The sequence below is a fragment of the Emydura macquarii genome, unplaced genomic scaffold, assembly GCF_026122565.2.
Source record: "Emydura macquarii macquarii isolate MOO-44397 ecotype Brisbane River unplaced genomic scaffold, CSIRO-AGI_Emac_v2 contig_3477, whole genome shotgun sequence".
Lineage (NCBI taxonomy): Eukaryota > Metazoa > Chordata > Testudines > Chelidae > Emydura > Emydura macquarii.
Genome location: NW_027133614.1, coordinates 387,291 through 412,347, shown reverse-complemented (window position 1 = coordinate 412,347; position 25,057 = coordinate 387,291). Strand labels below are relative to the sequence as shown.

Here is a 25,057-nt window from a genome sequence, read left to right as displayed (position 1 = left end):
ATCACAAAGTGTCCAGAATCAACAATTGGCGTCCCTGTTGGGCTCGATCAGCTGTGAGTGAGAAGATTTTTGAGGCGCATGGTGCAAGGGTTTCTCTCACTGCTTGTCAGCAGGGTAGCAACCTGTCTGGCACGGTTCTCCACGAAGCTGTATTTGTATTTGGCTTCAGGAGGATGTTAAACAACACCAGACCCAGAACAGAGTCCTGTGGAAGCCCACTCGAGACCTTCCTCCAATCTGACACCATTCCATTAATAGTTACTCTTTGTTTGCAGTTGTTTAATCAATTTTGTATCCATTTAATAGTAGTTCCACTGAGCCTGTATTTCTCCAGCTTACTTATCAGAATGTCATGTGGGACTGTGACATTAAGTGCCCCTGTGTTTACACCCTATACACCACTGTATTCATTGTGCAAAATATGTCTTGTGAGATATTATTTGAAAACTAATAACTCACTAGTCATTAATGTTTGTCACACTGTCTGGAGTGGTTGACAACTGTGTGCCAATCTCAGGTCAGACTGTTGGAAAACAGGGCACACACTCTAAACTGGTGGAATATTCTATAATTAGATTTCACCAAACCAGTAACAAATGTGAAGCCTTACCATGGAGTCAAAGATAGCACCCTTAAGCTCTCCAGCCAATCTTACCATCCTGGCAAACTGGACTTTGTGATAAAAGGTTATTGAAATAAAAAAATCACAGTACATTAAATTACTCCCAACCCCAAAGAGTCAGTCACTTACCACAGGTCAATAGATACTCTCAATCTCACACCAAAGACAACACTGGCAGCCAATTTCTCTAGTAAACTAACTAAAGATTTATTAGCTAAGAAAAAAAATGAGAGTTCTCGAAAGGTTAAAGCAGGTAAAATGCATTAACAGATGAGTCCAAGTTTGTAAGTCCAAATGATAGCAGAGATGTAATAATCTGTCAGTCTCCAAAAGTCTTTCAGAGTTACCCAAGATAACTTTGGGGATCTCTGTCCACTCGCTTAGTAATTCCACCCTGTTAGAATTCAAACAGTCCAGAGATAAAGATCATTCCTTTGAATCAGTACTTATATCTTCTTTTCACAGAAGACAAGAAGACAGTCTTTCTAACCCACATGGGACTTCCTTTATTGACGGTGCATGAGGAATGCAGATTCCAGTTGTGAACTCAATTACACTTGCTTTGAAGTTAGCATTCTACTTCCTTTGCATTCACAAGTAATTTGGTCATACTGATGCCACTACTTTATAGTAGGGATAGATAAGTGAAAATAATGCAAGTAACATTTCATTAGTTATTATGCAGTTTACACAGCAAACATCTACTCATCGTAATACTAACATACACTTTTGATCTAGGGTTAATTAAGTACAGGGATATACATAATAATGCAATATCATTCAACAGGTTACAGATAAGTGAAGAAATACATTCCCATTTCCTTTGAACTAAATTAATACCTGAGTGAATTAGTACACTTAACCTTTTTTCATATTCATTTCATATTGTTCTGACCTGAGCGGTCCCGCAAGTGTCACAATGTTCTTGCTTGAGTTATTTACCCAGTGGGTATTAATAATTATGGATATATGCTGGAATTATGATTCAAGTGTTGTAACCCAGGTGTATCAGGGGAGTTAGTAAACGGATCTGCACTAGACATAGGAACATGCTTTCCCCACCTGGGAGTTACTTCCAAAGTACTTTGAAAGACAAGGAGAATGTATTTACATATCATGTAAACAGACCCATCAAACTAATAAGGGTGGAAGCAAACCTCATGTTAACAAGTGGGGAAGGAGACCACATGGGGTTTACACCCAAACAGGAGAGAGAAGCTTGATCTGGGTTTACTTTTCAAAGAATACATTGCAAAGGTTTACTGGTCTGTAAAGATGGGAGCTGTATTTCCAGTGATAAGCAATTGAATCAACTGGTTGTATACACTATTACTGTATGATAAAAGTGTATAGAGTGCGGTCTTTTTGAAAGCTAATGACACACTGATAATTACTATTATTGTGAAATGTCCGTGTAAACACTGTATGAGGAAATATGGATACTTAATGATATTGTGCTTTAAAGTCTGTGGCTAAATAGGGAGAAACAGGTTCCCAGACAAGAGAGAAGGCAGCTATCTACCTGTCTCCTATGTCAATTAAATATGGTGGAACCAAAATAATGGAAGCCACATTTCCATATAGGAGATGGGAAGCCCAAAGGAAGGGAAGAATAGCAGGGGTAATCATACCTTTTGAAACAAAGTCATTGAACTCAGGAAGATACAAGCAAAGATAAAAGCCATGTTTGGCTTCCATCATTTGACAGACACAACAGAACAGAGCTCTTGAAAGCTGAGAAAGATAGGGCCTTCACCCAATGGGAAACTGAAGTCTCTGAAACTGAATATAGGTTAGAAACCTGTTTAGGCAAAGATTGTATCTTGCTAGATTAAGTTTTAGACTTTTAGATGCATGCTTTCACTTTTATTTGCTTATACCCATTTCTAACTTTATCTCATACTTGAATTCACTTAAAATGCTATCTTCTTTTGTTAATAAACTTGTTTTACTATTAATCCATATCTTACAGTACTGTGTTTGAATTAAAGTGAATGTTAACTACAATTAATGTGGCAAGCTGATGGGTTTTGTATTTTTAGAGAAATAAATAACCCTTATCATTTCTCTGAACTATCCAGGAGAGGGCTGGACATTACAGATCACATGGGCTGAGGTGTGTTGGGGCCACCTTACTGGCTGTAACCAAGGCTGGTGGAAGCCAGACTGGGGTGTGGACAGGTTGCTAGGATCAGAGCTGTTGAAACAGGGCTGGCTAGCATACAGATATTCAGGGTGTCACCTGCATCCTTGTAGGCTGGTTGTGAGCATCCCAGGCTGGAAGCTATAACAGCAAAGCATTAGGGTTAGGATGATGGTTACACTGGATGTGTGGTAAAGTTGCAAAGAGCAAATTAGAAACCAACAGAAACCAGATGATCACATTTAACATAATCCCTGTTTCATATATAACTGTGCACAGAACAAGCACTTAAAAGTAAGCCAAAATTATAGCAAAGAGAGCAACTGTACCAACTATCTTAAACAAATAGGACACTGAGGTGTGTTGGATATAATCACCTACTGCCCTGGTTTTCAGAGGTTTAATGATCCTTTCTCTCTGGGTCAGGATAGCTTTCCTGGCTCCTTCCCACTTCCCTGGCCCGCTCAGGCGGTAGTGGTATGGTGTGCAGGGACCGAAGAAAACCTCCACAGCAAGCTTTGGATCCGTGAGGAAGAGAGACAGCAGGCTGGGCTTCACTCCTGACAGGCAGGCGAGTTCATCCATGTATTCGATGTAATCCACTTGAATAGTGTGACGAGGGCTTTTCACATACCTAAAATAAGAGAGAGATTCTCTTGGAGCATGATCAAATGGAGACTGCACTGACCAGGAAACCGGTATTCCTGAGGGGCACCAAATTTGGAGAATTTCCTCCTCTGAAATTAATTCCCACTATTAGTATTAAAGGAAAAGCTGGGTCATGATTACATGCAAAATTGTAACCCATGCCAGGAAGATATGAGTGTCCTTGTCCCCTTTTAATGGGAGGTTTCCAGAAGAGATTTATAAGGCTGCTAACAAAGTTTTCTCAATTGGTAGAGACATATGCTTTTAGCACTGAAAGCCCCAATTTCGAACTCCACCATCAGCTCCATCAAGGTTGGTTATGAAAGGGGAGTCTAATGTGGGGCTCAAATGTCAGTAGATCTGACAGTATTGACTGCTACAGGGAATTTTCTCCCTGAATCTCTGCTGGATTTAGCCATAATCTGGGGGTAGGAATGAGGATCATACTGCTTAGTTTTCTAGAGCTATAATTTTAATATTAAATCTTGTTCTTTTATGTCATGTTTACATGTAGAAGGAAAGTAGAGATGGGAGAAGAATTCAGATCAAATAAATGTTTCCAGATAAATCTTAATGAAGAGGAGCTAAGGCTGGAAATACCTGACCCTTTACAAGGAAGTTGATGACACAGTGGAGGTATTTTAGAGAATTATAGAAACTCAAGACATTCTCAGTGAAAGACTCCTTCTCAGCATGCCCAGTAATCATTGCTTCAGGTAAAGGTTCCTACCGTTTTGCCATTTTCTCTTTCTTCTGTGTAATATCGGCCATCATGTCACTTTCTGGAGGCAACTTGATCAGCCCTAGAAGAGAAAAGCCGGAGTGTGAGCAGAGATGAGCCATTCCCAGAGAGAGCTCTGTGTGTGAGGGATGGGGAAGCTGATGCTCCCTACAAGAAGCACTGCACCTGCCTGGAATTGAGGTTCCTTCCCCACAGTTTTGCTACTGCCTGTAACTCCACTCCCCCATTTCCTGGAATCATAACACTTCCACGCTTCCAAAATAGGAGGCGTTACGGTCCAACCACCCAGGGAGGGCACAAGGCAGCTGCTGTGGCCACCTGGAATACCTGGGATTGAAACTGCACTATGGTTGAAGAGGAAATGGGCTGGTTTATCATCGTGGCACTTGTATGGGTATTGTCTGCCACCCAACGCCTGCCCAGGGACTGCACAGCTCTGCTGAACTCAGCTAGTACTATGCCAATCCAGCAAGGCCCTGTACTAACAAAGGCTTCCGGTTTCAGAAAGCGCTATAATCCACAGACCCCAGTCCAGATGGAACTGGGCTATTTTCTGCATTTTGGTTCACATACCCTTGAACACTTGTGCGGCCCAGCGGCTCTGGAGTTCTGCAATGGGCATGATAGCCCCCAGTGGCTGGACGAGGCCAATGAAAGCCAGAGTTGGCTTTTCCAGATGAGGGGGGAAGACAAATTTGTACAGGGAGACCTGGTTTTCAACCACTTTGACAACATCCCCAAGGAAGGGGAAAGAGAAGCTGTATCCTGTAGCAAAGAAAACCGCATCAATGTCCTCCTCTCTGGTGCCATCTTCAAAGATGGCACCTGTTTCGGTGAACTCCCTGATGTTTGGTTTCACCAGCACTTTGCCAGAGATTATGCGGTTTGGCAGTTCATCGTTGACGGTTGGGTGCTGGCTCATAATCCTGCATGGTAGAGAGAAGGTGTGTCAAGATCTATCTGGACAGGTGGCCTGCCTCTGAAAGCAGGGGAGGATAAATGTGATTGTCAGGTCTCCTCTTTTCTGTTACTAGTCTCAGCGTTAGAATTCAGCCCAGGCAGCACAGCCGCATTACTAGCAGCATGAGTGCAAAAGGCTATTTGAAGATGCCTGGCGTCCATTGTGGCACTGGTAGCACAATGGGCCCTTGAGGGTGGCAGAAACAGCCCACTGAGATTACCCCCAGGCAGGACTCACCACACTACAGCATTTCTTTGCTTCCCATTGGTCACAAGAAGGAGGGAATAAGCTTAGAAGATGCTCTAAGTTACACAGGCAGCTGGGCAGAGCCCTGCATAGTGCCAGAACATAGGAAACACAAAATCACCCTCCTACCCCGTCCCAAGTGCAGTGATGATTGAAGGGAAAAGTCACAACCCAGGTCTTTTATATCTAACTGCTACGATTCGCCATCCTGCTCCAGCAGACTAAAGGGAGTACTCTGTTTGTTTGAAAGCACCTGTGCTGAGGCTTCAGACCGTAGTGCGCATGGTTGAATCTTGCATTTAATCTGTTCTCCAGCCACTGGTTAATCATGGAGGTAGTCAACATCTGCTTGAGCAAGGCTTTAAATCGGGTGGTGAACACTATGTCCGCAGGGTACCCTTCATCCCCAACACGATTCAGCACCCACGCCCCACGCCTGGTGCTGAGGAAGACCTAGACAGTAGAGAAAGACAGGTCTCTTGGACATTGTAACAAACTGCACTGGGCCACACCCCATGGCCCCCTTGCACTTCATAGCACTGGCAGGGATTATTGATATCATGAGTTATTATCTGCAATAGGGTGAGTGGGGTAAGTGACTGGTTCCTTTGGACTAGCAGTAACCTGAATATTGCTGTGATTCTTGGCCTGAAGAGCCATCTATTACAAAGATATGCTCACCTGGGTGGCAAGACTGTCTGTCTGTGACTCCGTGCTAAGGCTGTAAAGTGCCTGAGGACTTGGATTTGGTGCAGTTGGTTGGTGAAATCTCAGTTTAGAGCTCGCATCCATTTGGGGTTTGTGCCCTGTTTTTTTAACAGACTTCCCTGAGGTTGGTACACACGCTCTTGCACCACCATTGGGAGTGTCACAACAGCTACAAACTATCCAGCGCATTAGTCTTTGTAAAATCCTAGCACCTCAGGTCATCAATTCCCCCATGATGCGCTGCGATCCATTTGCAGAGCTCCCAGAGGCAGAGGGTGGTGAGTTGCACAGTGGAATAGCTACCCACAATGGAACGCTCTGTCTGTCGATGCAAGATCAATGACTGCAGACGTGCTCTGCCGACACAAGGAGCATTGTGTGGACATACACAACAGATGTAATTAAAGTGGCTTATGATTGTCAACATAACTTAAGTTGACTTTACCTTCTAATGTAGACATGGCCTAGAAGTCACATCCAGTTTGGGGTTTGGTCCCTGTTTTTTTTTTAACAGGCTGCACTGAGTTTGGTACCCAAGCTTTTACACCACCATTGGGAGTGTCACAACAGCACACGCTATCCAGCATGTTAGGCTATTGCATGCTTATTGTAACTCTTCAGCCACACTGTACTGGCCAGCTCACGGGTTCCCTACGTCTGCAGCACTAATGGAGTGAGGAGAGAGATTCTTGGGCTAACTGTCTCTGTTGTAAAGTTTTAATCAGTGTTTACTTATGGGTCTGAGACCGTTTGGGTTGCTGGGACTGGGTTCGTAAGGGAGTCAATTGCAGCAGCAGTAGTTCCCTAGGTAATTCTAATAGTTTTGCATCTTGTGTAGCCCTTGACACCTGTGCAAAGGCTACCAGTGCAGAGTGGGAACGTCTCTCCCCCCCTCCCCCATGCAGTTTATAGGGAAAGAACAAGATAAACGTTTCTTAGACAAGTTAGATGTCTTCAAGTCACCAGAGCTTGATGAAATATATCCTAGAATACTCAAGGAGCTGACTGAATACATAACTGAGCCATTAGTGATTATCTTAGAAAAGTCATGGAAGACAGGAGAGATTCCAGAGGACTGGAAAAACGCAAATATAGTGCCAATCTATAAAAAGGGGAATAAGGACAACCCAGGGAATTACTGACCAGTCAGCTTAACTTCAGTACCCGGAAAGCTAATGGAGCAAATAATTAAGCAATCAATTTGCAAACACCTAGAAGATAATAAGGTGATAAGTAACAGTCAGGATGGATTTGTCAAGAACAAATCGTGTCAAACCAACCTCACAGCTTTCTTTGACAGAGTCACAAGCCTTGTGGATGGGGAGAAGCAGTAAATGTGGTAGATCTTGACTTTAATAAGGCTTTTGATCTGTCTCACATGACCTTCTCATAAACATACTAGGGAAATACAACCTAGAAGGAGCTACTTTAAGGTGGGTGCATAACTGGTTGGAAGACCTTTTCCAAAGAGTAGTTATCAGTGGTTCACAGTCCAGTTGGAAGGGCATATCAAGTGGGATCCCACAGGGATCGATTCTGGGTTCAGTTCTGTTCGATATCTATATCAATGATTTAGATAATGTCATAGAGAGTACACTTACAAAGTTAAGGGACAATACCAAGCTGTGAAGGGTTGCAAGTGCTTTGGAAGATAGGATTAAAATTCAAAATGATCTGGACAGACTGGAGAAATGGTCTGAAGTAGATAGAATTAAATTCAATAAGGACAAATGCAAAGTACTCCACTTACAAAGGAACAAGCACACATACAAAATGGAAAATGACTGCCTACAAAGGAGTACCATGGAAAGGTATCTGGGGGTCATAGTGGACTGTTGTAATAAAGAGCAAACATTATTCTGGGATATATTAGCAGGAGTGTTGTAAACAAGACATAAGAAGTAATTCTTCCACTACTCTGTGCTGATTAGGCCTCAGCTGGAGTATTTCCAGAGGGGTAGCCTCTGGAAGCCATGCATCTGACGAAGTGGGTTGCAGCCCACGAAAGCTTATGCCCGCAGAAATATGTTAGTCTTTAAGGTGCTACCAGATTCTCATTGTTTTTGCTGTATACAGACTAACACGGCTACCCCTCTGGAACTTTTCACCATGGAAGGCACTGAATTTAGCCATACGAAATGGAAATCTACCAACTTAATGAAAAAACTCACACAGATACAGACAGACATCATCTTCCTCTCCAAGTGCAAGCAAATGGACATCATACCAAATGGACTGAAAGTGAAAAATCCTTTACAATCGATATACTATACAGACTATGATGAGAGATTGTGTCACACACTCTCAAAAAAGCTATGGAACCACCTGATCAGCATTGTGTACAGCAAACAGGAAAAGATCAAGAAAGAACTCCCAGTGCTGGAAAATCTCATGAAAAGCCAAACTTCTACAGAAACTTTCACGTGGTTGATCTTTACAAAAACAAGACAGGCCATTTACAACACTCACTTTGCTTCTCTACAGAGGAAAAAGGACTCTAAACTATCTAAGCTCCTACATGCCACAAGGGACCACAACTGTGATACCCTTGACTCATCCAACAATATTGTAATCTATCCAGCTATACACTTAACCCAGCAGAAGAGTCTGTCTTGTCTTGGGGACTCTCTTTCTGTCCCACCATCCCGACACACATGATACAGTTCTGCAGTGACCTGGAATCCTACTTTCGCCATCTCCAACTCAAGGAATATTTCCACCACACCACTGAACAACACACTAACCCATAGATACCTTCCTACCAATGCTACAAGAAGAAGAATTCTGCATGGACTCCTCCTGACGGTCGAAACAACAGACTAGACTTTTACATAGAGTGTTTCCGCTGATGTGCACAAGTTGAGATTGTAGACAAGCAACATTGCTTGCCCCATAACCTCAGCCATGCAGAATGCAATGCCATCCACAGCCTCAATAAAAACTCTGACATTATAATCAAAGAGGCAGACAGAGGAGATGCTGTAGTCATCATGAATAGGTCAGATTACGAACAGGAGGCTGCCAGACAACTCTCCAACACCACATTCTATAAGCCACTACCCACCGATCCCACTGAGAATACCAAAAGAAACTACAGCATCTACTTAAGAAACTCCCTAAAGAAACACAGGAACAAATCTACACAGACACACCTCCTGAACCTCCCAGGGTTATTCTATCTGCTACCCAAGATCCACAAACCCAGGAATCCTGGACGCCCCATCATCTCAGGCATTGGCACTCTCACAGCAGGATTGTCAGGCTATGTGGACTCTCTCCTCAGGCCCTATGCCACCAGCACTCCTAGCTATCTTTGTGATATCACTGACTTCCTGAGAAAACTATAATCCATTGGTGATCTCCCAGAAAACACCATCCTAGCCACTATGGATGTAGAAGCTCTAAAAAAAAGTCATGCATCTGACGAAGTGGGTTGCAGCCCACGAACGCTTATGTCCACAGAAATGTGTTAGCCTTTAAAGTACTACAGGACTCTCGTTGGTTTAGCTGGAGTATTGTGTCAGTTCTGGACACCACATTTCAGGAAAGATGTGGATGAACTTGAGAAAGTCCAGAGAAGAGAAACAAAAATGATTAAAGGTCTAGAAAACATGACCTATGAGGGAAGATTGAAAAAGCTGGATTTATTTATTCTGGAGAAGAGAAGGCTGAGGGGGGACATGATAACAGTTTTCTAGTACATAAAAGGTTGTTACAAGGAGGAGGGAGGTAAATTGTTCTAGTTAGCTTCTGAGGATAGGACAAGAAGCAATGGGTTTAAATTGCAGCAAGAACAGTTTAGGTTGGTCATTAGGAAAAAATTCCTAACTGTCAGGGTAGTTAAGCACTGGAATACATTGCCTACACAGGCTGTGGAATCGCCATCATTGGAGATTTTTAAGAGCAGGTTAGATAAATGCTTCTCAGGGTTGGTCTAGATAATAGTTAGTGCTGACATGAGTGCAGAGGACTGGACTAGATGATCTCTCAAGGTCCCTTCTTTTCCTACGATTCTATTCCTATGACTTTCCCTAACCCTCCACCTCTGCCATGCATCCAGTCACTGGTAGACACAATGATGCACTGAGAGGTTTGGGGAACTCTGCGCTGCTAGCGGGGAGGTGGCTGGGCCTGCTATGAAATGGATCTAGGCACTGGCAACCCATACCTTGCTTCAGTAGAAAGTCAGAACCTAAGACACAAAGGAGGCCTAGTATGACAGGCAAGGGCCTGAGGCCTGAGCCTGAAGTCTGAGCTAAGGCAGCAGTTAAGCCGTGTTATTATGAAGCAAAGTTAGCAGAAACCAGAAATCACAAGAAATCACATATGCAGAAATACACATTCCTATAGAAATGCTAGGCACAGAACAAACAAGCACAGGCCAGAACATTGTGATATTGGGAATGGTAAAAGCGCATTCCTCAAAGACAACAAGGACATACTGTCCCCTCCAAGGCCCAGATAACAATGTGATAGAGATATTTTAATTGAACCATTCTGTACAAAGTAAAAAATGGTATCTTGCCACATCAGAAGGTGGCAACTATATAGGCAATATGAAATGTGTGTATCAGTGCATAAAAGTGTCTTAAAAGGAGTGTCTTTGTATGGTCGAGTGAGGAACGGAAAGTACTGCCGTTTAGTGAACCAATTCACTGTCATGAGCATACATGTATTAAGTGTACTTGTAGCACACATAGGGTGCTTTTTACCATACTTCACTGGCAATAAACCTGGCCTGGTGCCTTTGTTACTGAACTGGATCTCTCGTCATATTGCATAATCCAATCATGGTTTGCTGTATCGGCTATTTGCACAGAGCTGGGACAGTATTCACACTGGGAGAATGCACACGCAGCCCACACTTGCCACCTTTTCTTTCTTCTGCCCATAGTTCTGTTTCTTTCCTCTGTTTTTATTTCCTCTGCAGCTTTTGCCAAAACCCTCCTTTTTTATATCTGTATTGAAGTGACTGCTCTGTTCTCCAGATCATGGAGGCTCCTGATATCTTTCAATACAATACCAAGCTCTTCCCTGGATACATCTGGTATCCTGCCACCTCTGGGCTCCTGCATGGCTGCCGTAGGGATGCCACTGTGGGCGCTGACCCCCGACTCTGCAAGGTGCAGGTAGGCAGGGACAGGTGGACTAATGAGGAAGTGGGATATGTTGCTCATTTGTCTGAGGGTACAACATTGTCGGTAACCTGCTGATCAGTGTGGGTTGTGTCCCACCCTGTACCTGATCTACTGCGGCTATGACTCTGCAACAGCTGCTGGCTGTAGCATTGGACACTCTAGTTCCTGGTGTAATGTAGCTCTGGAAGTCCCCAGTTCTAGCCCTGCTTTAAGCCAAGACAGCAGCTGCCATACAGCTATAGCCTATACCTATGCCCATTACATTGTTATACCTGAAGTTTTTAGCCCAGCCGAAACCCACAATAATTAACAAGCATGCATAACAAAACCTCAAGGCTGCCTTTCCATGAGAACAGCACATTCCATACACCTCTCCCTCTCCCCTCCCCCGTGGTGTATTCTCTTATTTGTAAAGATTCCACCCATTCCCCCTCACCCCCCAAGAATAGCCAGAAATTCTGTTCAGTCTCTGTCTTTATCACCCCTGTTCTTTCTGAGAACAACAAGGCCTGTATTTGTAAGTAAATAGATAAAAGAAATGTAAATTAATTATTTAAGTGATAAAAAACTGTATATAAGTGATCTTTGTAACACCATAAAGTTGAAGCTGATTTTTCAGACTTCCCGATATCGTAAATAAACCTCTTCAGTATTGTCTGTGTTGCCTGATTCTTGAGAAAAAATCCTTCTTGATTTACAATTTGGCGCAGCAAGCAGGGTGCAACTGGGATCCTCGGAGTGTTTCCCACAACCAAGGACAGAGGTGAGTACATTTTATACTTACCACCTCTGGTGCACACCTTGGTCTGGGACTCCCTGAGATGCACCCTTTTTTTTAATATATAAAACGAGCCATGCATAAGGCACATAGACAAGAGGACTGAACAGGGATTGTGTTTTGGGGTTGTAGTTTTGGCCATGTTTTCGGGGTGCAGGGATCACTTCGGTGAAGGCTGCACTGCCAAGTACTGGGCACCAGTGTGTGCTTTAGTAAGTGCTGAGTACAAGGGTGTGCTTGGCTGATTCCCCTGAAACACCATTTAAGTGGGTTTTAGGAAGCTGGGTGACAATGTCGTACAAATTGCCTCAGGGTGCTTCAATGATGCCCTCAACGGGAGGAAAAATCATTGAATTTCTAAAAGGAAAACATGCAAAGGTTCAGAAATCTATAGTAAAGATGGCTGGGCTGGTATAAGTGTGAAAGACAGTTTGTTATGGTGGTCTGGTCAGACAAAAGGAAAGCTAGAGAAAGGAGATGTAATACTTTACTGTGAATATGCAAGAAAGGTAAAAGAGTTAGAGGAACTTCAAGAGGCTTTCACATCAGTGCAGAGCCAAAAGGCAGATCTGAACCATAAATTAAATAAACTCCAAATGGAGAATAGTACTTTAAAGGTTAAAATGGAAGCTGGCATACACAGAGGGAACTCAGGATAATTGGTCTCTTCTTCCTCCTCCATTTAACTCAGAACCTGATGCCAGCACTCCCCTGGTCCCGTTCCAAGTAACCACGCGATGGATGGGACATGGAGATAACAGAACAGCTCAGCATATTTATAAGTATACGCCTTAAACACGATAGGTGACATTATTCATTCTTTACACCAACGAGGCATACTCGTTCCCTGTTCCTCCCCCACCAACTCTCCTATCTGGCCAGCTAAAAAACCTGATGGCTCCTGGCACCTTACCATCGACTACCACACCATTAATCAATATGCAGATAAACTTGCCCCCATTGTAGCTGACCCATCAGTCGCCCTTTCGGGCCTTGATCATTCTTACTGCATCTTCACTGTGCTAGACATTGCAAAAGACTTTGGGAGCCTCCCTGTGCATCCAGAGTCACAACACTGGTTTGCGTTTACCATTGGCCCCACATAATTCAGCTGGACTCTGCCCCAAGGACATCATAATTCTCCCACCCTCTTTCACCGGGTTATGGCAAAGGCCCTCCTTCGGTAGACTGGGCTTCTGCCAATTCTACTTGTTTGCAATATGTTGATGATTTATTGCTTGCTTCCTCCACTGTCTCTGACCACTTGCATGCCCTTAGCCGATGCAGGCCTTAGCCGATGCAGGCTTAAAGGCCAACCTGCGAAAAGCTCAGATAGCTCTACCTATGGTTCAATATCTGGGATACACGGTTTCCCAGGACTCCAAAGCCCTCACTTCAGACCGCCGGATCGCAATTGCTGCAGCCCCGCGACCGACAACAGTTCAGGAATTATGTAAGTTAATGGGCCTTCTTAACTTTTGTACACAATATATCCCATCGTTTTCCACCTTAGCACAACCCTTCAATGACCTTTTTTAAAGGGGCCTAAGCCTCCTCGAACCCCATCTCTTGGTCACCAAAGCATGCTCCAGCACTCGGGTTCCCCTGCCCATCAGTACCATTCGAGCTCTGGACCCATGTACAGAATGGCCATGCTATTGCTGTATTCACTCAGAACCACGGCGACAGGTGCCGCCCTATGGCCTACTATTCCACCCACCTTAATCCAGTAACTCTGGCTTTTAATCACTGTCTTCAAGCCATAGAGGCAGCCTCCTGGGCCGTTACTGTTTCCTCACATTTGGTTTCTGGAGCTCCCCCCCTTACAGTTTTCGTGCCTCATGCAGTTCACAAAATCTTGGCCGGGGGCCGCTTCTCAAAGGTCACCTCAGCACGATAGTCCAAGTGGGAATGCACCCTTCTAAGCCCCCACATTACAATTGCATATTCTAACCTTCTTAATCCTGCTACCTTAATGCCAACAACAGGGAAACCTCATCAATGCCCTCTTTCTGAGGACACCATTATACAGGACCGACTTGTGTCTGAACAACCACTCCCCTCTTCTGATCTTGTTTTGTTTGTTGACGGATCCTGGTACTATGTCGCCGGTCAACCTTGTTCCGGCTGGGCAGTTTGCGACCTGTCAGGTACATGCCTCCGCTTGGGTTCCTTGCCACCTTCCTGCTCTGCTCAAGTAGCCGAATTAGTGGCACTAACACAGGCCTGCCTCCTGGCAAAAGGCCAGGCTGTTACCATTTACACAGACAGCTGCTATGCATTTGGGGTAGTTCATGATTATCTTGATTCTTGGACTAATAGAGGTTACCTCACTTCATTCGGTACCACTCTTAAAAAAGGGGAATACATTAAAGGCTGCAACGATTCCATAGAAAAATCTCCAAATGGCAGACACCCCAAACTCCTGATGGTATTATTCATTTGGGATCTAATAAGACACTTCTACATGATGTAATTATGGTTTCTGTTAAAGTTAAATATGATTTGTCTAAGTTTGCTGTACCATTACAAAAAGTATACTGCCTGGGTTAAAAGCCAGACTACCCAGGCCCTAAAATACACCGATGCTGTCTTATTATACTCTTTCACTGCTATTAATGCAGCCATGGATAAATTCTATATAGTAATTAAAATATCCTCCGATATCATAATCAATATGATTATATCCCAATCTAAGGGACGTGCTTGTGATATGTTAGCTTGTGATTTGTTCAATATGTTAAAAGAAGATATGTTAGATATATGCCTTGGTTTTCCCCCACTCCCACACCCTCTCTTCCTCTGCCCTTGCAAACTTGGCAAATATATCTGCTCAGTTAATTGTTGCCTCCCCCCTACCCCCTGAAACCTCTTCCAACCCTTTTTTTTTATTTTCTTTTTACATACCCTTTTGTTATCCCCACCCATGTTTTTCCTTCCTCTCTTCATTTTAAATCTATCATGTGTGGTCTAACAACACTGCCTATCGGATAGGACTTTCTGGCTTTATGTTTCCCTCCCCCAGTGGCAGCATGCTCATAACAACTTCGGATTGTTGTACAGAAACTGCTGACTATATTGGCTTTTGTCCTACCCTCCAACCTTTGAACACTTCTTCTTCTACAACTACGGCGCACTACAGTGTTCAGCCAACTCCTCCATGTGTCTACAGATTACAGACTCCTTCACTCTGGGTGACATTCATTTGCCTGGTTGCATCTTCACTGGAATGACAACACTTCCTTGTTGGCATGGCAATTTATATCCGGACAATACTCCTGTCCAAGTAGCAAAGGAGCTGCTGGCTAAAGTGGTCCTTGCTGCTGCCTCTGTGTCTGCCACCATTCATAAAAACATTGCTAAAGGCCGTGTGAAGGTCCAACTCTCCACCCAGATTGTAACCTGCTTGGAAGATTCAACTTCTGGCCCATCGTACAACCTCATCACCTGGTGGACTATCTTGCATATAGCTGCCACTGCTGTTTCTCTTTTTGTCCTGTTTTCATCTGTGTGAATGTGCTGTTACTTTAAGCACATAATTAATAACTTCACTATGCTTTTTTCTCTTGCCTCCACCCCCTGTTTTCCTCCCCCCCTCTATAACCCCTCTCCCCTATAATCCTAAAGTAGATCACAAATATCAAAGTATTTAGGTGTTGACTATATCTTACTTATAGGTTTGATTTGTCAAACAGGAGGGAACTGATAGACCTGAAGTTTTTAGCCCAACCGAAACCCACAATAATTAACAAGCATGCATAACAAAACCTCAAGGCTGCCTTTCCATGAGAAACTAACTAAACTAACACATAACTAAACGTGATGACAAATCACTAATGAATTGGCTGCTATTGTATTGTGTTGAAGCAGACTGCGGGCCTTATGAAATGCCCTGCTGGGCCATGTACAGCCTGTGGGCCATGAGTTGGGTACCCCTGCACTACGATAAGTGCAGATTGTGTGGTGTTGCCATTGTCCCAGTGAGGTGCGGGTGCTGCACTGTGCCATGAACAAACAAGCCGTCCCTCTAGAACCAAACCTGATCAGCTTCATGGCTGAGCTCCACGGCCAGGTCCCCTCCCGAATTGCCAATGCCGATCACAATGACTCTTTTCCCTGAGAACTCTTGGGAGTTCTTGTAATTCCGGCTGTGGAAGTAGTGACCTTTGAACTTTTCGATCCCTGCAAGGAGAGAACGGAACAGCTCAGGCTCTGGGGTGCTTGGGGCACAGGTTAATAGGGATGAGCTAGTGTGTTTGGACTATGTGTTTGCCCGCTTGAATGTTGTGGTTCTGGAGTGCAACACAAACAGTGAGGGGGGATATACTCTGTTTAGGGGAGCCCATGTGCAGGGGGACCAAGATGACATTCCGGACTGAAGCTCTAAGAGGTGCACCATAGACCCATCAGCCCAGGAGAAGGATGGAGCTAAGATGGTCTAAGTCCAGCCTCTCTTGCACCTTCCTGACCCTGAACTGCTCTGGAGGCCTGGGGAGGCCCCTGGTTTTTCTAAGTCATGGTTGTTTCCCAAGTTCCACTATAAGTCACAGTGCTGCATGCCACAACCCCACCCTGAGGCCAACTCCACTGTCTGCCTGTCTCCTGCCACACTGCCTAATCCAGGGATTGCACAGGCCTCTTGTAAGACAGCCATATAGCTGGAGAATTGTCCCCCAGCTGGAAATGGGCCTTTTGGAGCTCTCTACCACTGCTCTGGCCATGTTCCTGGTGTAAAGGAGCTGGTGTGTGGGTTGGGGCCTCACCTCAGAGTAATAAGGGAGTGAGAAAACTAAGAGAGGGGCTGTGAGGACAAGGAGCAGAAAAAGGAAAAAAGGGTAAAATGAATACAAGAAACTCCACTGTAGCAGCTAAGCTTTCAGAGATGTCTTCCCACCTGCCCTCGTGCACAGCACAGGCTGGATTGCGGCTAGAACACCCTGGATTCTGAATAGCTGGGGTGGCAGCTGGGAAGGGGCATGGGCGTTAATGGATTTGCAATCAGGAAACACTTTTGCCAACCCCAAAAAGCCGTTTGAGATGTTCACAAAACTCTTCAAGACTCAGCACGCCTAGAAGGAAGGGAAGCGTCTACTACATCAGTGCTGTCTGAAACAGCGAAGGACAGGGCCTTCTTCAGTCAAGAGAAGTCAGGTAGCCATACAGCTTCGTGACTGCTGCACCTGCTCCCCCCACTAGCGTGTTCCTGAACAGCTCTCTGCATCTGCTGTGCTGCCTGTGGTGTTGGAAGCTACGTAACCATTCAGGCTTTGTGTCCTTTGTTTTGTACCTTTCAGTGTTTGAGGGGGCTGCCGGGTTCCCATCTGCTGCAGCTCCTTTGCTGCTCTGGTGCAGTGGCATTCTCCTGAAACGGGAGACGTGCCAGGCGGTGGCTGGCATGCTTGGTATCGGTTGTGCGATTACAATAATTGGAATAGTTATGAGTGGATAATCATAGAATTCCAGGATTGTAGGGCCAGAAGGGACATCGAGAGGCCTATAAGTCCAGCCCAGAACCAATGTGTGTCCCAGGACAGCCACAGCCTCTAATGCCCAGGATGGAGCATATACTCATTGCTTTCCCTCTGGTTATCCTTTTGAAAAGTCACTGCCCAGAGAAGGCCCTTTGCATCCCTTCCCACTCTGCGACATACCTGGGAAAGAGTCCAGTGGCAGATGGGCATTGGTGTGATGGCCAATGCAAACCATGACCCCATCGAAGATAGCCGACTCTTGCTTCTCCTCAGTCTCCGTGACAACATTCCACTGGCCCGTGATGGGAAAATCTGGGCACTTTGTCACTCTGACCACGGAGGTCTGAAAGGAAAAGGGCATTGACAGAGCTGGCATCAGGGCATTTTGTCTGTTCCCTCAGAATGCAGCCCTGACACTAACCCCCTCCCTGTGCCCAAGTCAGCATCCCAGCCAAGCAGTATCAGGACAAGGCACCGCTTGGACCAGCAGCATGAGGGTCAGCTGGGCACGGCTGGCCTTTCCCTCACAGTCTCTCTGGGCTCACTGGCTCCCACAGGGTGTGGGGCTGCAGTGGCTTCTGGGAGCTGGGTTGTAACTTCCGCACAGGCAGCGTCTAGTTGAAAGGAGGATCCCAGAACAGCCCTCCCCCCTCTCTGTTCCATGAGTGTGAGATCCTCACTGGGGAGGATTCTTTCACCCAGATCTTGCACACGTCTGTGTGCATGCACTCATGCAACACATAGTCCTACACCTGCTCGCTGGGCCAGCTCTCCTCACCTTGAAGTGGATGTATTTCAGAAGATCGAAGTGCTTGGCGTACATGCGGAAATATTCCATGATTTTGGAGTTGTGCATGTAGTTGGGGAACTCGGCTGGGATGGGGAAGTCACTGAAGCACATCATCTCCTTGGAGGTGTTGATGATGACGGATTTGTAGATGCTGGCCCTGCCCTCTTCGGGATTCTCCTGCAGGGGCAGGGAAACATGGACAATGCTTGGAATATTAATTCTGGAAAGTAAAGCTGTAGGGATGAAGGTGGCATAAAGCCATAGGTGGTGTGATTGTCTCTAATATAGTTGTCGCCATGGCAACCTCCCTGTTCTGCAGAAATACACCTTGAGCATCCAATACATTTCATTTCCTCTTTGATGTAAAGCCCCTGCTGACACACACGACACACCATTCCCTCTCCCTCACCCAATCACATGCAGAGCCACAGCCCCCATCCTCCCCTCCTCACCGCTGGCCACCCACAAACATCCTCCATGCCCTGCAATGACACCACAACTGCTGGACCGCCTCTTCCACTGGCATTTGCCAAGAGGTCCCTGTCTCCCTGTGATGCTGTGGATGATCCACCCCAAGGGTGTGGCGGGGAGAGAGGCTGCAATCAATACACACAGGCAGGCAGCCCTGCGATGGCCTGGTGAAGGTGAGCCAAGCAGCAGAAGCTCACTGGGGCAGAGAAGGTGGAGAGGAGGCCTGCCATTGCTGTGGTTTCCTGCCTGCTTGTGCCCCTTGGACATCAGTCGATGTTTTGCCATTGAATTCAGTGGGAGCAGGATGGGGCCCTCTGTCTGAAGGGTGCCTGCGGATTCTGGCACCAGCTCTGTGGGGAGGAGCCTTCGCTTGCCTGTGGAAGGAACATTGTCCCATTTCCAGATAATTCTGGTTTGTTCTTTTCCCACCTAAAGGATTTTCTATGAGCTGAAGCCCCTCTGCACTGCCCTGTCCCCTGCTGCAAAGCTCTAGGTGAAGTGTCTGCATCCTCCATTTAGATGGAAAAGCCCCTTGCCAGCACTGCTGTTATCCTGCAGTCTCCCCTGGGCAGAGACCTTGTTAAATACCTGCACACACCTATGGTACTATGTATATAATAAGATTCCAGGATTGTCAATGTGAATTCTGTTGAGTCAGTATGAAGTGATGGAAATAGCTACAAGTGTGGCAGAGAGCTCTTTTTATTCACACAATCACCAGATTCAGTCATCACTGAGATTGACTGTGTTACCATCCTGTTTGAGTTCTTAGCCACTTTTGGCTTTTTTACAAACTGTACGAATAACACCCATGTGACAGTATGGGCTTTCACCTAATATAAGTAATAATAAGATTTGACACTAAAATTGCAATCTCTTTGAAGCAGGGACTGTCTTTTTGTTCTGAGTTTGTACAGAACCTGGCACAACAGGGTCCTGATCCTTGATAGTGGGTGCTTGGTGCTATTGCAACACAAATAATATCTAATTAATAAAAGCACCCAAACTCGTGACAAACTCAAACCTACCTTGAACCTCCAGAGTCCCCCAATATCTTCACTTCTCTCAAAGCAAGTGGGCTCCAGCCCATCATCCAAACAGCATTTAATGGCACACAGTCCACTGGATCCACCGCCTATGACCGCAATCCTCTTCTTGGCCATGGCAATCTGTTTTTGGAGGAGGGGCCAAGAGTTTTTAGAGTGATTCTGGGAAAGTAAAATGTGCCTCTTCTTTTTGTATGTTTTACAGCTTCACCTTGGGAAGAATCCCTATAACGTCTGCATGAGCCAATCAGCCCAGCAAAGGAATCCCTCCTCCCAGAAAGGGTGCTGCTTTTCAAATTCTCTAACATTGATGCTGGATCAAGCTAAGATACTAAACCACAGTAAGTTCTTTTCTACATAGGGAAGTTATTCTGGAATATGGTAGGGGTGAAGATAAGTGCCACAGCTATTCCACAGTCATTCTCTGTGTGGACAACTGGATCTCAGAGTAAGAGTGTCCACATGCCACATCATTCCGGAAGAGATCTATTGGAATAGTTACTCTGGGCATTTTTCTTGTGTAGACAATCCGAAGGCTCTTTGATCTGGAATGATCATGGTAGACTGTAAACTGTTCCTGGCAGGAACTGTCTCTTATTTTACGTTTGTACAGCATCTAGCACAACGGGGTGGAGGGTGAATGTCCTGATCACGTTTGGGATCCCTAGATGCTATTGCACAGGTCTAAGAACAAAATAACCTAAACTTCATCCCAATGTGAACATGGACACGCAGCTTGTTAGGAGAACGGCCCTTGGCAAAATTTGGCACAGGTTGGTGACCATGGTTTTCAATGCAAGAAGGCAACAATTGACAGCTAACAGAGCCATGCAACAGAGAACAAAGTCTCTCTCTATTCATCTCTTTTAAAGCCGAACTAATGCAAGTCTCCATACAAAATGTCCAATCTTCTTTGCAATCTTGCTAAAGAAAGATTAAACCAGCTAAATGTGGATTAACTAAGGTTGGGGTTGAGGGATGTAATAATATGTGATTAAGCATAAAGGGTACATCTCTGCAGCCATGAGGTGTGATTGCAGCTGGGGTGTGCTAGCTGTCCGAGGATTTTCCCAGGTGTCCAGGCAGCTGTTGCCACTATTTCACTGCTTCACAAAGCTAACTCAGGTATGTCTGCATGTGCTGCAATCACACCCAGTGATTGCAGTAAAGACATACTCTGTGATGAAGAAGATTTATTTAGTGGAATCCTGGTGGATATAACGAGCAGAAACTGAGGAAAAGACAAATGAGGTTAAATATAAGGACATATTCCTGGCAGTGAGAATTACAAAATCACAGAGCAGGGAAAATGATAAAAGTCTCATTCAAAACTGGGCTGGAGAATGCAATAATAATAATAACTACGGAAAAATAATCTGACTCTGGTTAGGATTGGGAGGAGAGCATGGAAGTCTGGACAAGCTGACCTCCTGGATCTTATTTCTGTCAATTCTTAAAAAAGATTATTGTGCAGGCTGCTGATTAGTGCTCGCCCTGAAAAGAGCGAGTGCCAGTCATAGAGATGACAGACACATTCGGCAGGATATATCTTGCCGTAAAACTCTTGCTGGCTTCAAGCACAGACCCTGTTAGGTGCATCTTCTGCCTAAGGACTCTTGCTGATGCAGGGCAGGTTTGCACAGGGCAAAGCTGGGTGTGGGATGGGAACAGGCTATTCATATTTGCAGGATTCGATGATCACAGCACTTCGTTTAATTGGCACCTTGTCAGTGTCTCAGTGAGTGCTGCTCCCCACCCTTCCAAAGCAGGATTTGTTTAGAAAGCTCATTTTCGGTCGGAGATTTGTCTGAATAAGATGGAAGGCAGGGGCTGGTCCCAAAGTCTGCTGGTGTGCAAACAAGGTCTAATGGCACCTCTGATAAAGGCAAGAGGCAAGGGCTAAGATTTTGAGACGAGACTAGTGATTTGAGAGGACCAGCTAGAGTCACATTAAAAGGATGTTGAGAGACCCTCTGAAAATCCAGCCCCTTTAAGGTGTCTCTAGTCAGGCTCCCAAAATCACGAATATCAATCAATCAATCAATCATCACTTTTGAAACTCTGGGCCACTAGCACCCACTATCCTGACACAGGTTGAACATCTGCAGGTGCTAGGATTTTTCAATCTCTCAGCGCCAGTCCTCAAAACTCCCTTGCCAAACCCATAATTTGACACAACTGCGCTATTCCACAACACACTGCATCTGCTACATAAACTGCATCCAGGTATGTCAATCCAGCACAGACATTACCATGTACCTGCTCTTCCAAGTAGCTGCTGGCCCACTTGCAGTGCTGCCAGAGTCCACGCAGTCAATTTCTGCCTTCCAACCTTTATTCCCTGTATAGAGAGGAAGCTGTATCCTTGGTACTGTATAAGTTACACATTAACTCGGCATCTGTCAATTGCTAACCAGAGATTTACCTCCCTGAGTTAAAAAATAATTTACTGCCTTGCAAGCACCAGATGTAAGTATAAGACCTATCATAAGGCCTGTAGTGGACAAAGCCAAGTGAACAGGAGTATAAGTGGGAAAAACCAAGCTAGCTGAAATTGGCACAGGAAAGTGCTAATACTGCAAGTATATAGATTGCCAAAATATTACTAAAATGCAAATTATGTAGCAGGTACAGGAGGAACCGAGATATCAAAGAGAACTAACTCTCTAAAATGACACTTTGATGAATAGAAATGACTAAAAGGTGATAAATGGAGTTGTTTTGCCCAAATCAGCCAATTAACAGAAAAAGGTGGTATTAGACTACGCTAAGAGGGTGGCAACTACCTACGCAAAGGGGGCAGAATGAAATTGTATGAAACAATGTATAAAAGAGGGTGTTAGAGGGAATAATGTTGTCCGGTCTAGGGGATAACAGAAAGTCCCGCCGTTGGGCTGTGGCCATTGTAATGCCACCTATACGAAACTGACCCAGAGATACTCTGTAGGTCACTTCTTATTGTGCCGCACGCAATAAACCTGGCTTAGGCGCCTTCGTTGCTCAGCTAATCTGTGGTCGTGTCGATTCATTCGGTCGTGAGAGCCGTCTCAGTTTCCTGATCAGAGCTGGGATAGCATCTGCCAAGGACACACGCACGCAGCCTACACTGATAAACACCGGTGGCCAACACACCGTACCACACTGGTGACCCCGACCACTGATCTGGTAAGTAAACGAGCTGTCCTCTGGAAGGAATCGCGATGTAACATGAGAGAAAATCACGAGCTAGGTAATCCCCTTTTACCCTCCCTTCAGACACTCACAGAGTTTGATGAATATTGGATGCACTGGGTAGCAAGTAAAGGTGGTCCATATGAGTTTGAGAAACAGAGTGGGGAAACATGGACAGGAATATATAGGTCAATGGCTGAGAGCATTGCCCTAAAAGAGAATAATAAGAGTAAGAAGTGTAGAGTACTCCAAATCATGGCCATGGTGCTGAGCTGGTTAAGACAGCATGCTATTAAAGTATCAGAGCTAGCAACAAATACAATGAAAGAGTTAAATCAGATAACTCAAATGGCTGAACCATGGAAAACTCAGGCTCTGCTGGCAGGGCAACACGCTGTTCAAATACATAATATGCTCGAGCAATTAAAACAGGAAAATCAACATCTAGAAACAGCTGTAGAAAACGTACAAAAAAGAGAAGTACTGTCCCCCATAATAAATTTTGAAGGACAACAGCAAAATCCAAGTATTTTTATAGCACTTGGTATGTGGGGACAGAAATGAAAAAAGGTGACCCTAGCAAAATTAAAAAATGAACCAGGGGCCATCACATTGCAACCATCACCATATGATAAAAGCCAGATAAAACTTAAATCGAGACCTAGACTGGTGCCTGTCAGAATGGGAGACGTAAGTACACAGGAGGCAGAAGTAGCAAACAATACTTTCACTGGATTGGTAAATCAGATAAAGGAGAAAATGGAACAGTTTACAGAGCACATTAGAGGACAGAAGCTGCGACTTGATCACAGGGGAATAGATAGAAAAGAATTTCAAAGTGAAAAACTAAGAGTAGGGAATTTAACATCTAAAATTAATGCATTAACACATGGAGTTGCCCAGAAACAGTTAACTACTGCAGGCAAGGGCACCCCTGCAATCCATTTGGCATGCACAGAAATGCAACAGACGCTGGGGGGACAAATTCAAGTTTTACAAAAGCAGGTAACAACCCCCACTCTCCTCTCAGAGCCATGATAAAAACCAGAGGTGCTGGTTCCTGACTACTTTAACACACCCTCCACTCCTCGTTCAAAGCGAAAACCTTCTTTCTTAAATATTTTTACATACCAGTTATATTTTCCTTCATATCGTCTCTGTTTGCTAAAATCCCTGTTGTGGCCTGTACTTTCAGAAACCTGGATAGAGTTAATCTCTCTCTTGACTTACGGCTTCCTCCCTTCCGAGATTGCTCTTCGCCCACTCTCCCATCTCTGCTCACTTATGGCTTGCTCTTTGTTTTGTGAAAAAAATAAGTTAAAATATATAGTTATTACAGAAACCACCACTCCTAAAAAGACAAAGCAACTGAAAACCAAACAGAACAAAAACCAAAACAGGTAAAAAAACTTTACTTCAAGAGAGTTAGGAATGTTTCCAAGGGATGCCAGGGAACTCGCCTGAAGATATGGTTGCAAAAATGTTGAAGCGGCAGTGATTCGTACTGCCCTTCTAGTCCTAGTCACTTATGAATATTTAAAACATGGGCATTCCTTGGTCCATATAACACAGTTTTGAAGTAAAGTGAATGGTGGAGAGGAAGTTCATATCATGTTATTTGTCAATTAATATGAAAAATTTGATGGGTGGCTTGATGTGAATTCTTTTTTTTTTTAAATCAATTCTTATCAAAAACATTTTAAATAAATAACTTATTTAAATGTTTAATACTGTGGTTTACCTGTCTATTTTCTAGTATGTATTGCCTTAATAATTTAGCTCTTAATATCTAGTAAATTAACCGGCACCATTTGTTTTTAATTGTAAATTTGTCCTGTATGTCATGTATGTTGTCTTGTGTTCTATGTTGTGTGTCACATAATTTTTTTGTTGCAACAAAAGTCAATTTTATACTTTTTTTTTAATAGAAGTGATACCACACTATTTTAATGTTAGGATCAGGGTATAACCATCATAATATCAATTTTTCTCCAAACTTCAAAAGGCCTTATTTATAAATATATGTACACATATATATATTTGCCTCAACAAATAGTGCAATTGCAAACAAAATTTTTTTTTTTAAATTATCAATCATAATTTTTTATTCAAAGTTAAAAAT

At 44.3% G+C, this 25,057-nt stretch overlaps 1 protein-coding gene across 2 annotated transcripts; it reads right to left on the bottom strand.

Moving 5' to 3' along the window:
• Window positions 1-813: 813 nt before the first annotated feature.
• On the bottom strand, window positions 814-24,400 carry LOC137144662 (flavin-containing monooxygenase 5-like). 2 transcript variants are annotated; one of them, XM_067535108.1, is made up of 10 exons: window positions 22,743-22,891; window positions 22,024-22,105; window positions 19,747-19,887; window positions 18,236-18,424; window positions 17,638-17,800; window positions 16,026-16,168; window positions 5,616-5,815; window positions 4,729-5,081; window positions 4,144-4,216; window positions 814-3,399 (listed from the first exon to the last, which is right to left on the bottom strand). In XM_067535108.1, the coding sequence occupies exons 3-10, from the start codon at window positions 19,879-19,881 to the stop codon at window positions 3,054-3,056; spliced, it is 1,602 nt and encodes a 533-aa protein (XP_067391209.1). In that variant the 5' UTR covers window positions 19,882-19,887; window positions 22,024-22,105; window positions 22,743-22,891; the 3' UTR covers window positions 814-3,053. The 2 variants fall into 2 exon arrangements, with proteins under 2 accessions (XP_067391209.1, XP_067391208.1); XM_067535107.1 differs by lacking the exons at window positions 22,024-22,105; window positions 22,743-22,891 and adding an exon at window positions 24,067-24,400.
• Between the last annotated feature and the right edge of the window lie 657 nt (window positions 24,401-25,057).

Excerpts from the sequence above, each read along its gene's own strand:
- LOC137144662 (XM_067535107.1), bottom strand. The coding sequence starts at position 19,881 with ATGGCCAAGAAGAGGATTGCGGTCATAGGCGGTGGATCCAGTGGACTG. Across the intron at positions 16,169-17,637 it reads GCCACTGGACTCTTTCCCAG|GGATCGAAAAGTTCAAAGGT; the intron begins GTATGTCGCAGA and ends CTCTCCTTGCAG. Across the intron at positions 5,816-16,025 it reads TCAGCCATGAAGCTGATCAG|GTCTTCCTCAGCACCAGGCG; the intron begins GTTTGGTTCTAG and ends TCTACTGTCTAG.